Consider the following 15,787-nt stretch of genomic DNA (forward strand, 5'->3'; position numbering starts at 1 on the left):
AGAACATGATAACCATGAACCTCATTGTAACTGTCAGGTAACAGAATTATTCTTCGCCAAGGTTTTAGAAATAATTCTCTTCCCTTATTTTATCTGTCTATACATCTATACACACACTTCCATAACCATATATATGGTGTGTATACTATATGCATAATATATAACTGCATAAAATATGTATATAATACATTCTATATAAAATATATTTAATATATTTGTATAATATGTAAAATATAAGTGATTCTGTGACATGAATATTTTATGTTTTATATTTTAATCCTTTTAGGATGTACTTGAAGTTCTAATAAATCGTGTACAAACCACTGGCTTCAACATTATTTACTAAGTACTTAATATTTATGTATTAGTCTGCAGTCCAATGTCATTTGCCATATTATGTGGAGTATTTTTGGAATTCCTTCTACATGATTCAAATTTGTTTGAAGAAATAATGTCCACTTCTTGAGCATACTAAATGACACGTTTTCTTATTCAAGCAGCTAAATGACCTAAATGGAGGGAATTATTATAATCCCCATTTCACAGATACAGAAATTAAGGCATGGGGAGTTTATGTAATTTGCAAAACTCACATAGATAATAAGTGGTGAAGTTGTAGAATAAATTTTAGCAGCCTAATTCCAAGACCCACCAGTAACTACAGCTAGTAAGGTAACAAGAAATCAAAGAAAGAACCAGAAACCACAGCCATATCTACATATGGAAAAAACACTTAAAAGATCCAAGACTTAAAACAGAGATCCATGGAACAACTCAAATCTATATTAACATATACAAGTTTAACAGTAAAACTGAAAAATCTCTGTAGTAAAACCACAAGGTTCATCTCTATTCCCAAATGCCTTGTTGTTTCCAGGGATCTGCAGGGTTTTTTACCTGTCACATACCTGATTGAGTTTTCTACTCAAAATCACCAACACTCCTGCCTGCTACCCAACAAAATCAGTATGTCATGGCTATAAGTTAGATCAAAGGATTAATATCATATTAATTATATCATTATTTCCCAATTCATCACAAACTTTTCCATATAAAATGTGAACACTGACATACTTAAAAATTACGGTAAAGAAGCTTCCTGTCCAATTAAGACAGCAAAACTAATCAGATAAACTTTCTGAGTGAAGGCACTGACTGTCCATAAAGAAATTATTTCAGTATATAGAGCGCTGTAAAGGACTTGGGAAAGAGATATTTGAGAAATTTTATATAGTTACACTTCTCACAGTAAGGAATTCCATCTATAATGTGCACTGAAAATTAGTATCTATCAAAAACAGTTCCAGGTTGCCTTTACCAAGAAACCCTTTATTTAATTGCCCAGATGTCTGGATATCCACCACCTAGCATATCACTTTGTGCCATGAATGAATGAATTCATTCAGAGAGGAGAAATTAGGAGTTTATATCACAATCATTGTATGTTATTTATTTATAGTGTCTATAATTCTGTAAGAGTTATTCAGCAACTAAAATGATTCCTGGCATAGTAGGTATATGAAATACATTGGTTGAATGAATGAAGACGTTTCTGACACTAAAATAAATAATAATTATAAAGTCATGAAAGCACTTTATTATCGAGATCACTAGTACAATCTGATGGTTAAGAGTGAGGTCTTTGGAGCTGGACTGTTTGGGTGGGTACCCCAGTTCTGCCACTTATTATCTGTGAGAAATTAGGCAACTCTTTTTGTTCCATCTTCTTCATTCATAAAATGGAGATAAGATTTCTGTGAGGCTAAGATTTCTGTGAGGCTGTCTGGCACATAATAGATACACACTGAATGTAACTGCTATCTTTATACCTATAGAGAAAGAGCTTGGATCACATGTTGTGGGTCAGGTTTAGAAACTGGGAGTAGCATCAGCTGGGATGCAAAAGGAGGTTTTCCCACTCAACCACAAACTTCTTTAAACCCAGTGAAGAAACTACAGATACACTGCACTTCATAAAAGTAAATACAATTGGACCTTTCAAACCTATAATCTCTAAAATAATCTAAACGATCCCTAAGCAAACATGTTCTTTCCCATTGTAACTCCACAGAAGTTGGGAGAAACTGACAATATTCATTGGGTAAATGATACAAGCATCTGTGCAAGTCAGTGTCACTATGAGGGCTTTTCTAAAAGTGATAAAATTTTACCTTCTTGTAGAAGAAAGCTAAGAAGGAAGACAGTTAATAAAAACTTAAGTCTTTGTGACACATTGCCACCCTACTGAGCTGTGAACTACTCGAATCTAGACACAGATAGAAGTTTTAATTTCCCTCCCTTCACATTAAAGGATAAAAGAGCGCCATCCAATAGAAATATAATGTGAGCCACATACGTAATTTGACGTTTTCAAGTTGCCACACTAAAAAAGTAAAAAGAAACAGGTGAAAATAACTTTAATCACATTTTATTGAAGCCAATATATCCAAATATTATCATTTCAACACATACCCGGTATTTAAGAAATCTCAGTAAGGTATTTTACATCCTTCCTTTCAAACTAAGTCTTCAAAAATCCAGTGTGTATCTTGTACTTAGAGCGAATCTCAATGCAGATCAGCCTCCTATCAAGTGCTCAATAGTGGCATGTGGCTAGTGGCTACCATACGGGAAAGCACAGATATATGGGGATTCTGAGAACATTTCTTTATACTTTTCACTAAATCATGTACTTCTTCCTCAAAAGCTAAAAAGGTCTCGATATATCTACGGTAATTCATACAGTGTGGACAAATCAATAAGCTAACACGTTCTAATAGCTCAATTTGCCTAATATTTAAAATACAAAATATACTTCAGATAAGGAAAATACATCCAATTACTCAGTCCAAAATTCATTTTTTGCTTACAGTGTCCTAAGTACCAGACTATAATAGCTCTTGCCACCTACTCTATAAATTTACAAACTTCTAGTGTATAATATTTGCCAATATTCTTTTATTGAGAATTTCTCCCATAACTTTAAAGTAAATGAAATGGGTCAAATAATCAGATTTTGCTTAGAGTTTGCTGTCTATAGCATGATTATTTTCCCTTACTGAACTAGTGATGAAACAGTACAGGTCTGATTTAATACTATAAATTCAGAACAAATGGGAAAGCATTAAAATCAGAAGTGCTTCTGGACCATTAACTTCCATGCTGATTTGACATGCACCTCAGAACTCAGGCAACAGACTCAGGAATATAACCTATTCCTAAAGCAAACAGTATTTTATCTCATAACCATCTGGGGTGCTCCTCGGAAGGGCCACTTGCATAGTGCTGTCTGGTATATTTTAATATCCTAAGACCTACTTTAGCGAAACCCATTTTGCTAGGAAAAGACGACTGACATAGAAGAGATTATGGAGAGAACAAAATTTTGGCTGAGGCCCTTGCTTTCATTATTTAGCTGAGGAAAATCATTGGTTATATACGCTTTCAAAATCCTATGGTTTTCCTAAGGTACCAATAAAAGTGATACCATTCATAACATGGACAGTGGTCTCTTTCATATATCGCCTATAGTCGCAAACTTAAGTGCCAAGCAGATGGTTGAAATCTGTTTCGTATAAAATGTGCGCTTTTTTCCCCCAACTGTGTTCTTTGTATTCATATTCAGCCTAGGTTTGAGCCATCAAAACACTGGCACTATGTCGATCATTAGCAGCATTTTAGACAACTGGCAAATAAGGTATTCACTGTTCTCCACAAAATGTTCAGCTAATATTTCCCAGATGTATAATTAAGGCAAAAGATCATCTTCTTAAATTGGTATCAGCACTTTGGATGGCTTCTGGCTTCCAAGAGATACTATCAGTGGAAAACAATTTTATATCAAAAATAAGGGTTCTGTTTCTGGGGTGCTTTTGTTTGCTTGTTATACAGCTGCCCATAAAAAGAAATCTATAAATTTCCCCAAGCTTTACCTCCTGTCTAAAGGAATAGGTAGCTAATACAAAATGAGTCATGTTACTTTTACTACGCAAATCTATGATTTGCATAGATAAGTTTCTTCAAGTTATTTAATATTTTCTAATTTTCAAAATATTTGTACAAATATTACTTTAAAAATCAACAGTGTGTGACTCTTTAACAGAAAATCACTTTTTTGTTGCCCAATAATTTGTTCTATACAATGATTCATTTTTATGATTATACACAAGTAAGTGAATTTTAATTTGCATAGGTTAAAGCCTAGGAATATGTTAAAGCAGCAAATTCGTTACTTAAATACTTGATATATGGATTCATGCAAAAACAACTTTTGGTGTATCAGATTTCCTACATATAAAATGGGAAGAGATGTGCTTTTAGGATATTTCATAATTATCAGTAAGCAGTCAGAGGAAACTATAGCTATATTGCTGCTACTTAGGTACAAGTTACCTGGGATCAATAATCATAAGTGCATTTAAAACAATTATAGTTGTATTAACTACAAATTTTAAAAAAGTAAGTCAATAAGCTTCTTACAGGTTTTTTTATATGCCAAAATAATTTTCAAATATCAAACAAAAATATATAATTTTCATTGAAGTTCTGACCATTTTATATTTGTCAAGAATTAAACCTACTCTTCAAAGTCTGAACTCAGTGGCTTGCATTCAGAGATATCCAAATATTTTTATAAATTTTACTAAGTTTAAGATGCCTCACTAGCATCAGAGGATAATTTGATACTCATTTTAAAGCCCATTTTATAGACGCATGACTGAAACCCCCCAAATTTAAATGACTTGTACATCACAAAGTTTTAATTCTTGATTTAGAAACTGTAGGAACATATGCCAACTTTGTATATCACTAAATTCTGGATTATAAAATATATTAGCAGTAAGTTGCCCAACTGGGATGACTTCCAGATTTTCTTTCTTGTTTAACAGTAGGAAATTTGCACATTTTCCTCCCTCTAAATGTAGTTCTGGTTCAATAAGGCTCTCTTGTACTTCTTTTTTTTTTTTTAAACAGTCTTTATACCTGTACCACGAGAATAAGAGAATAACACCCATTCCTTATTCCTAAATTAAAAAGAGGGAGGGAGGTTCAAGAGGGAGGGGATATACGTATACATAGAGCTAATTCACTTCGTTGTACAGCAGAAAGTAACACAACATTGTAAAGCAATTTTACCCCAATAAAAATTAATAAATAAAATTTTTTTTTAATTTAAAAAGTAGTATTCTGAGTAGCACAGTTTGATAAATACTTCTCTTTAGCGATGTTTCATATTTATTGTTATAAAATGTAAAACAAGGATTATGCTCAGAAGAGAAATATATTGTCATCTAACTCAATTTGTGTATACTTAGAAAAAAGAAATCTGCAATAAATTTTGAAAAATACTGTATTAAAAGAATAGAATAAAAAATTCTACATCATAATTGTTAAGCAAAGAATTAATTTTAACATATAGTACGTTCCTATGTTATCTCAAATGTACGAATCTATACTTAAAACTTACAGCTAATGTGTACAGGGACTTCCTGATACCACAGTCATATTTTCAAAGTATAGATAATACGGAAGGTCATTGGATATGTAGTCAAAGATTATGTTACTGATGGTATAACTACACTTTTTTTCAAACACTGAGTTTTAAATAAAGCATGCAATCTGCCAAACGTAAGATATTAGCAGTATGTGAAGCCTGCCCTCTCAGATTATATAGCTTTTTAATGCATCTTTCATTGGTTGTTCCTCTACTTCTTGCTTCATAGGGTTTAACATTTTTCTTGAGATTGCCAACTATTAGTGCATATTAGATTGGCTGGCCTGATGCTGATGCTAATAGTTACCTAATTTATGTTGAGAACCACTTAAAATTTTTCTTTGGACTACCTGTTTGTAATGTTAGTTGATCTCGCCACTTTCCGGGCCAATGTTTTATTTATTCATATAAAGACATACAATGTCCAGAGCCCCCCTGTTGTCCTAATGCTCTACTGTCTAGTCTTTTTTTTTTTTTTAATTCCATCTCATCTTTATAAATAGACTTTCAGCTCTTTGACCTAAAATGCCACTCTCTTGCTTTTCATATTCCCCCACAGTGCCTTGTTTAGCAATCCATATATAATGTATTTTTCACAATATTTGTAATAGTTGAGGATAGAGATCTGATGCACCTGAGAGTTTCAAACACACAGAATATGAATCTTATCTTTCGAAACACTTAGATTCAAAATAGTTCACAGCAATTTGAGCACTTAATCCTGAGTAAGAATTATACATAGTACTTAGATTTAAAACTCCTAAAATATACTATGGTTACATGTTCCTGCCCAACACCACTCCACTGAGAGGGAAACTGAGAAGTGATTCCACATGTTAAAGGCTGGTTGTATAATATATTCTGTCTCCAAATAGATGCATAAATGTAAGAATCCTGACCACTAGAGTGAGGAGCTAGGAATCTTTCAAATGTATTTCAAAGTGATGAAATTTTAGACTTGAGAGATTTTAGAGATTATCTAGCCCACCTTCGAATTTTACAGATGCATACACTAAGACCCCAAATCTCTTCTCAGTATGCAGGGAAGACCTGGATCTTGAGATCCTACACCCAGCTAGTAACACTTTCTTATTAGGTTATACTTCCAAAGACAAATCAATGAAGATATTGGCAAATGTAAATTTTTACCAAAAAAGAGGAAATTATTCTATGCTTTAGGAGAAATACTAAAAATCCACCAAAAAACTGCCATTTTATATGTATGCCTTAATATGCTAACACTTAAATTTCTAATCTCAACCCCAAATCTCAAATATCCCCAAATGTTACTCAAGCGTATCTTGATTTAGCCTTCTTGAATGCAAATTTTCCATTAAATATGAACTACAATACCACCTTCAGATTTTTAAAGCTGAATGTTATTATATGTCCCTATAGCTCACGTCATAAGATTCTGTGCTGCAAATGAGAAAGTGGCAATGAACTTTGTTTCTATTTCTATGAAATATTTCTTCCTTTCAAGATTTTCTCCCCAAAACTGCAGCTTCATCAGGATTTGGTATGATTTATTCAAAATTTCATTACCCTCTAAGTGAAAAAGTTTCTCCTAAATTCCAAACTTTTGTGTGTATATGTGTACAACGATTTCATTCCCCAAAATAAATTCTTCACATAACTCTTAGTGACACCCAATTAACTTTTAATTTACTTTTGAAAGTCTATATAGTCTGCTCCTTTACTTTGTTCCTTAAATTATCAGGAGCTTCTGCATGCCTTTCTTTCTCTAGAAGAATGCTTTTAAAGCATTCAATATTCCTAAACTGTTTATAGGTCAAATTAGATCCGTTTTATTCTTCCAGTAATGCTAAAATTTTTAGAAACGATTACACTACCACATTTACATCCCACAGTCCTTAGGGCTCTAAAAACAATACATTTTCCTGTGTTTCCCAAATGCTAATTATGTTTAGGACTGGAGAGAAATTGAAGTTCTGGTCTCAGAAGTAGCATTCGTTGTTATCTTTGTTTTTCCATCCCAAGGTGTTCTGTTTGATTAATGGGACTTTGCATACTACATAGAAGTTTTCTTCGCATCCTGATAATACTATGTGGGAGATGACAATCTGAATCTGATATTGTATATTCAGTTAGCACACATTCAAGGTCAAAGTTAGTGAATTAGTGAATGAATCAGAAATTGAAGTTTGATTACCAGTTCACTCCTTTCACTACACATTATCCTAACAAATCTTCAACATAGATCCCTTGTAGTGCTGATAAAAAAGAAGAAATATTGGCATTAATTTTATGACATCTTCCTGCAAACGCTCCTCAAACATATTACGAAACTCGACAGCAAATTTTTTAAATGGGGGTTGAAACAAAAGGACATCGAGAAACAAGTTTTTAAAAAGTCTTTGGACTTTGTAAATTATTGCCCAACAAACTGGCTCAGGGTAAATAACCCAAAGGAAGAATTGTAAGCAAACAAGTAATACCTTGACTCCAGAATTAGAATAAAAATGTTTTAGATCTTCATCAAGCAACCTATATTAACTGTGAATGAAAAGTTAATAGCATAAATAAAACCTCACTTTTTCATTTTGTGTTCTCTTATGTGAAGACATATTTTTCATTTTCACTGTGTTTCTTTTTCATTCGGATGCTCTTTTATTAGATAAAAATTGTTTAAAATGACAAATCAACAGATCATATTTGCAAGTTTCACAACCAACTCTCAAACAACCTACCCCCTTGGTACCATCATCCTAATTCACATAAAAACAGAAAACAAAACCCAAATCAGTACTAAAGTAAATAATTTACCACATTTAAAATAAATTTTGATTAAAAATATACCAAGAAAACAGGATTTGGGCCTGTGTCCTATTTTACTACTAGATTAAAAAATATACCAACAAGCAAAGCAGGTTAACTCTTTCCTTTCTTTCTCAGTGATGTTCCTGAAGCCCTAAAAGAGAGGACACATCCTTTATGGAATTGCTGCTCAGCGTCCCAACTGGTCTAACTCTCTTAAAGTGCCAATATAAAAAGCTGATAAGGTTTCAAGGGTGCCTTTTTTTTGGCCCTATACGGCAAATTTCATTTCTTCATATTACAGCTACTCTCAATGCATCTGATACTTAGGTTTAAATGTCACAGAAATGACTGGGATGGAGAGGGGAGGCACGTGTGCATAGAGCATAATAAAATCCTATGCATCTCTACAATGAGAGATATTAAAAATGAAGCTACTAATACATTTTTAAGAAACATCCTATCTTCTGTTTTTTTTAACATTTTCTCTTTGAAAAAACACATTCTTTCAAAGATGTGAAGAGCAGAAATAGAAACACTGCTACATATGAAAGTTTCAAGGGATTTGCTGCCAGCAGCTTTTCTTTATAGTGTTCCTCTTACCTACAGTATGTGTTGGCACTGGCAGGTAGCCCTAATTCGTTAGTAGCCAAATTATTTTTGTCCCTGAAGTACAAGAAATCTCCATAGCACATGAATGAGACATGGTTTACTAGTTTACACACATCTTTATAACTCCAAGAAACCAAAACTCATTCACAAATGCTTTCATTTCAGCTAAGAGAAGGGCTACAGAATACTACAACTACCTACTTTGAATTCCTGGTCCCCATTCTCCATGAGAAGACAAATAGAAAAAAATCTTTTAAATTTCCATAAAGAACTTTGGTCCTTCATGCAAGAAAAATAAACAGCTTTCTGTTCACCATACTCCACATTTCATCTAAGCCAAAATATTTCAGTAGAAGGCATTAAGAAAAAATGTCATTTAGTAATAAACCTAAATGTCTCCAGATAAAAATTCATCACGACAGCATAGTAGGTTTAGATAACGTGGTTCACAATAGTTAGCATCCTCTTACTGCATGATCACCAACTACATTGATATACTGCTGTACCACCTTCACTAACTTAGAGAGAAAATAGGAAGCGGACATAAGCAACACTCAGAAATAAACGTATAACACAAGTGATGATTCAGCTATAGCAAGAAATCTCTGAATTCTGAGGCAAGACAAAAGTAAATGCATTAACACTAAACAGCCAAGTGACTGAAATGTCACTTAGATAAAAAGAGAGATTTAAAATACAATGAGCTGAGTTCAGTTTTGAATTGACTTAAGCTTCGATACTGATTTCAAATGTCTATGAACAACCACAAGTTTTTGTTTTTAATTTTCCTTCTGTCATGTTTTATGGGTAAAAAGTCCTTACACTACCTTGTAATAGACTACTTTCAAGCTGGGTGACAAAAGGGCATAATGACCGGAAAATGATACAAAAGAAACAGAAAAAGCATGTTAATAAGTTTATCAACAAACCTGGGTAATTCTCATGAAGTACAGATTAAGGTTCAGTGGTTCCAAACTGGCAGCATTCAAGTTGGGTTCATATTTGGGTTTTTTGTTGTTTGTTTTTTAAAACCACCTGTCCTAAAACGACATTGTTTATGCTAATTATCTTTGTTTATGCCACAATTCTGTTTGTTTACTACATTCTTTTAAAATACCATATCCCTATAAACAGTTCTCACCAGAATTCTTCTAAATCTTGTTTCGGTCTGGTCCTTCTCGGCAGCCCACTGAGCAGAATGCAGCTCTACAATGAAGGCGCAAGAGCTGGGAACAACTTTGAGTCTCTGACTCCTCAGGCTGGCAAAGGCAGGGAGTACTGCTGAGGTTTTACACTCAGGCTCCGAGGGAAAAGGATACTGAATGTGGAGAAATGCAACACCCCCCTATTGGACAAGCAGAACCACACGCCACAGTATCTCCAGAGATGTATGAACTCTCAACTAGTAAGTGAAGAGAAGAATAGATAATGCTAAAGAGAAGGGAGTGCAGTTTCCAAACTGCAGGAGAAAACACAGAAGTCAGAAAGGATGAAAAGGTCACCTCCTGAACCATTATTAGTTCCTGATTAAAGTGGAGAAACATGAGGCATTCTCTTAAAGAATGTCCAAATAAATGCTGTTCGCTGAAGCAAAATAGTATGTCTTTAAATTTTTTCTTCTCCAGCAATATCACTCGATCATGTTCATCCATATAACATTCACATTTTATATTTAATGTAAATGACAATGGTCTCAATCAGTGAAAAGAAAAAAAGGACAGAATGAATGAAGCAAGAAAGAATTTGCTATGTTTCAGTCCATTTCTCGTCCAACAAAATGTTTCCTTTAAAAGGAAGACATTTCATGTTTTGGTTAAATCTTTGCACATATTTCTATCTGAGTGCCATCATCTGAGTCAGAAACCTGACATATTAAACTATATATGTTAGAACAAGAGAAACGTCAAGATTATTTTATTTCCCATGCTGTTAAACTCATTGAAATTATAAATGAGTAACAAACTATGGAAGAAAACCAAAATCTATCAGTTATATTTATTTAACTCGTCTATAGAAAGGGAGGTATTCAACATACATGATACACATCTGCATTATACACATACTCATTAGGTGGCTGGAGAATTGATAGTGGAAAGAACAGACAATAAAAATCAGACCTTAACCATGAATATAATTTGGCTTTTTAAATGCATTATGAATGTAATACCTTTGAAATAGCTTCCAGCTCTATGGAGGAGTAATGTGCTGAAGTATTAGAACAGGCCTTATTATTTGCCTCTCAGGTATGGTGCATATACAGACTTTAGTTAAAAGCTCCCTGAGCACAGATAAATACATTACTGTATGCTGATTATACTCGAGAAACATAAGACCATATCAACGTGTGAAGTAATCATAACATCCACACATTTCTCTATCTATCAACCTGCTAAACACTGAACTACCTGACATTTAACCCTTAATTGTTCTTGGTCATCAGTCAGATCGCATCGCCTGCTAAGTCTTCAGGACAGTCCTCCAATTTGAGTGTGACACAAGTATGGTTTGTCCACTGCTTCACGCAAGCTGCCTTCCAGACTAATATCTTAGCTCAGTTAGCTTGCAAATTATTGGGATGGTAATTAAAATCTATAATCAGTGGTAGGCACCTTGTCCTCTACAAGGTAATAGAAAATAAAAAATAAAGAAATAAAATGAACAAAGGCAGATATCAGAACATCCTGAAAACATAATAACAAACTTACAGGTTTACAGGTGCCATTAGGTGACAATGTGAGCAGAAAACTTTCCTTTGATTCACACCTAGGGGCTACCTGCTAACTTGAATGTATTTATCAATCATGAGCACAATGGTTTAAAAAAAAGTTTTTAATCAAGCTGAATGAATCCGTCCAGGTGATAAATACATTATTACTATGGACAAACTTTAGGTAATTAAAGTACTGCTAATGTCAGAAATATTCTTGCGGCCCATTAACAGTGATTTTTCATGGTAATTTTTAAAATTAATTTTTCGCAGTACCTGACATATATTTCTTTCTTCAGAAAAACACTTAAAAGTCTCTTAATGTGAAAAATTATTTCTTTAGTCTATATGGCCATAAATAAATTAGATGGGAATATAAAGTAAACAGTTAAATTTTTGTTGCAGAAGGTTTTACTCTTGTAGTGTTCCCTTCAACATGTAGAAAACTGGCAGTGTGTTGTCTGCACCCGTTTTGAGAGAAGCCATCAAATAGGTGCTATTATAAGCTTAATTTGCTTCATCCCACTACCTTAGAGCCCAACTTTTTTTTTTCTTTCTAGACATTAATAGACTGTCTTCTTAAGCAAACATCTTATACTTGCTTTTTAATTAAGTCTCTTAACATAAAACAATTAGAAAGTGTAACAAGTAGCTTGGTCATAAAACAGTTACATTACAGTCAAATAGGATAAATATAAACATAAGGAAAAATAGAATACAATATTATTGATAGTAACAAAAAATGCTTTTTTCATTCATCAGAAACAAACTGATATTGATATTTAAGACAAATATTTTAAATATTTTCATTCTAAGAACATGAAAAAATGAATGGTATTCTGAAAGGAAAAATCCTTAGTTACAATTTTTATTATTTATTTTCAGGTAAATATATAAATTCACTGTCTTCATTTAAAATTTTTTCGGAGAGTTCAAGCGTTCGTTCTAGACACTATTACTAACATTTAGACCATGTTGCCAGTTATGTTTCCTCTAAATAGTAGGAGTTAAAAGATTTTGCTTACAAATAATTCCTTAGAGCATACTTTGCCTATTCACCTCCCACCTGAGAATTGTTTTTCATTAATCATAATCAATTATGTTAGGGATGCTTGACAGTAAAAATAAAATATTTCAACTTCTTTACTTTTTAGAATCATTGTTCAATTTGCTTTACCTCCTGAATATGTTTTAGCGGACAGTGAAATTGTTACTACTTCTGAATTATTTAGCAACTGTTTATTAGTCTGACAGTATTGATCATGTTCATTTCTAGGGCTGATAATACGGACATAACAAATCTATATTCCAATTTTGATCCAGACATTTAAGTTTTGAATATTCCTTAAAGTTTCAAATAGTCTACAGGTTGGAAAGGATAATAGAAGATAGACAAGACTACTGATGAAACTAGAAAAAAAATCACATACAACTTCCAAAATACATAAGCCCCAAGCAACTTATTAATGTCCTCCAGAGCAATATTCTCTATTTCATATAGAAATTTAGAAGTCTTCTTTTCAGATTTCTGACTAAGTTTGAGTGAACAACTCATCTATATCAGGTGAGCAAACAGAATAAAAACTTAACACTCGATAGAAATGACCTACATATTCAATGAAAGTTGCAGATAGTTGAAAAGGCAAAAAAAGCTGACTATGTATGAGAGTGTAATTACAGCATATATACCTCCTTTGGAGAATATAAATATTCAATATTGAGTCTGCATGATATATACTCTATGTGGGTGACTATAGATACACTCAGCCATACAAATTCAGTGTAAACAAATAGTAATGATTTACTGAGATTTTTGTATGTATTACCAATTACAACCACAGGGGAAATTATTAGGAAATTTTATATTGTAGGACATTTTTCAAAATTATTTTAGCTACTAATATTTCCAAAGATGCTGTCTATACTGACAACTCTATTGATTATCACTTGCTTATTTAATTAGGCAGTTAGAAAAGCACGCCTCTGAGTGACAAAAAACTGAAATTCTCACCAGGAGGAAAAAAAAAGTGTTAAGAGATTTGAGCATCGGAATAGGAAAGGGAAAAGTTCAGTTTAAAAAGAGATAATTGAAAAAATACAAATAAAGTTCACAGCAGGAAAGCTTGCCTATATAAAGGAATAGGCTACAGCCTGTTAATATGTAACTACCTTTTTATAAGAACAGTCATTTAACAGGCTTACAAATCAGACTCAGAGTTTTATTTTCGAAAAGTAGAGAGTTGAAGAATACTATCATTTAAGTGTCGCTCTGCACATACTGGAAAACTCACTATGGTATTAAGCAGTAGTATGTTCCAGTATAAATAACTTCAATACCTACATATGAAACAGGCTGTGTTTACCAAAAAAAAAAAAAAAAAAAGCTAACTATTTTAAAGAGTCAATATACAGAACTCTGAAAAAAATAATTCAAAACTGTTAAGAAAGCTCAACCATTCACTGGAATTATGTGATGAAGACGCACCTTAAATTTTTTTAAAAAAAAAAAAAAGAGGAGGAGGAAATGAAAGAAAGAAGACAGTATTAAAGTGTATATGCTGGCTATTTTACTTTCTCTCCTGATCTGATATTGGTTTCTCTAATAGCTGACCACATTCAAGCATTATTTTATTCTCAATACCCTTCTTCTCTTCCATTGCTTCACTTCTAGAATGTTTTAATCTTTGTCCTTTCTTTTTTCGTCTTTTCATATCAAATTCAGTCTTTTGAGCGATGAACAGCTTGACTTAGCATATTTTTAACCAGCTGGTCTAGCACCTAGCTTGCATTGCCTAGTCAGATACAACAAATGTTTATACAGAAGGTAGCTTTCATGAAAATGAAAAAAAAAAGCCTGGGTATCATGCATCCTGGCTTTTTTTAGCTTTTTTTTTCTAATTCACCATACAGAATACAAAGTTTGAATTCTTTTTAATGGCAAACAAAATTCTATTTATAGTTCCAAAAAATGAACTTATGCTAGGATAAGAACTCAAATTTAAAAACTGCAGTGTGTACTTATAGGAACACGAAGAGGGCTAAAATTCTTTCAGAGCCCTGCTTTACTTGCAAAAACATCCAATGGAAGGATATTACACACATTTCTCTAATAGGAAATACTTGACTACAAATAAACTTATTCCCATCATAGCAAAAGGGAAAACAGAATAAATCAAAATTCAGCTTAAGACAGTGCAAAAAGTGGCCACTAAAAACTTAAAAAGGGATCATCCCCATTTTTTTTTGACATTTCAGAGTAATGTACTAATAGATTCCTGTGATGTTAAATTTTCTTTAAAAAAAAAAATCTGCTCTCTTATATCAACAAAAGGTCATGTGCTTTACTGAGCAGCTTCCAAAGTTTTACAGAAGAATCAAATAGGAACTTATAGCCTCCGTTTTAACCACCACTAAAACCTTCTGTCACCCCAGATATCACGAGACAGAGATGTTGAAAATGGTAACACTCTGCACACAAAAGCATTTAAAAAGGTGTAGAAGGGGAGAAAAATATCAATGAAGGAAGAAAGTAAGAGAGTGAATGAGAAAGAGAAAAGCAGCGAGTGGGAGAGAGAGAGATGCTTAATGTTCATTTAATTTCCTGTTATAGGACGTAACCTAAAAATATTAGCAGAAATCCCGGAGACTTTGCAAATCAGTTCCATTTGGTCTGGGCAATCAACAAAAATCAGCTAACAAGATTGCAGAAGCACTAGCTAAAAGCTTCTCCCTTAAAACACGTTTTAAGGGAGCATCTTCCAATGGATTCAGAGACTACTGTAAAATGGGATAGTTGCACTTCAATATATCGGGGGGAAAAACTGTACTCACCTTTCAAACTCCTGAGGTAAATCAGGGTCAGTAAGCATGCTGGAAAAGCACAATTTCCCTTTGTCACAGCAGCCACCTATGATCGTCTCCAACTGAACCTGTCAAGTGAGTCCAAACCTTCTAAACCAATTGATTTTCTCCCTCCCTCCCTCCCTCTCTCTCTCTCTCTCTCTCTCTCAAAAGGGGTAGCGCACTTCCAGCAGCGGGTCGGGCTGCTCCCCCTTCCTCCAGCCACACGCTCTCGGGCTGCAAGGCACTAGACAACCTCAGGGTGCCTGTCCTTTCCTTTTAATTCTCCCTTCCAGACATTACCGAATGTGAGAAGTCAACTCATTTAACGCGTCTCCCATACTCTCTCCTCTAAA

General features: G+C 33.5%; 1 protein-coding gene across 2 annotated transcripts in view; it reads right to left on the minus strand.

Moving 5' to 3' along the window:
* Positions 1-15,500, minus strand: part of SOX5 (SRY-box transcription factor 5) — a 389,772-nt gene extending 374,272 nt beyond the window's left edge. Inside the window, exon 1 of one of the 2 annotated variants that reach the window (XM_024733444.1) lies at positions 15,423-15,500. In XM_024733444.1, the coding sequence (XP_024589212.1) occupies positions 15,423-15,460 (38 nt within the window). In that variant the 5' untranslated portion in view covers positions 15,461-15,500. The remainder of the gene's footprint in view (positions 1-15,422) is intronic. The other variant, XM_024733445.1, reaches the window with a different exon arrangement.
* Positions 15,501-15,787: the final 287 nt, after the last annotated feature.

The sequence above is a fragment of the Neophocaena asiaeorientalis genome, unplaced genomic scaffold (genome assembly GCF_003031525.2).
Source record: "Neophocaena asiaeorientalis asiaeorientalis breed wild unplaced genomic scaffold, Neophocaena_asiaeorientalis_V1.1 scaffold150, whole genome shotgun sequence".
NCBI lineage: Eukaryota > Metazoa > Chordata > Mammalia > Artiodactyla > Phocoenidae > Neophocaena > Neophocaena asiaeorientalis.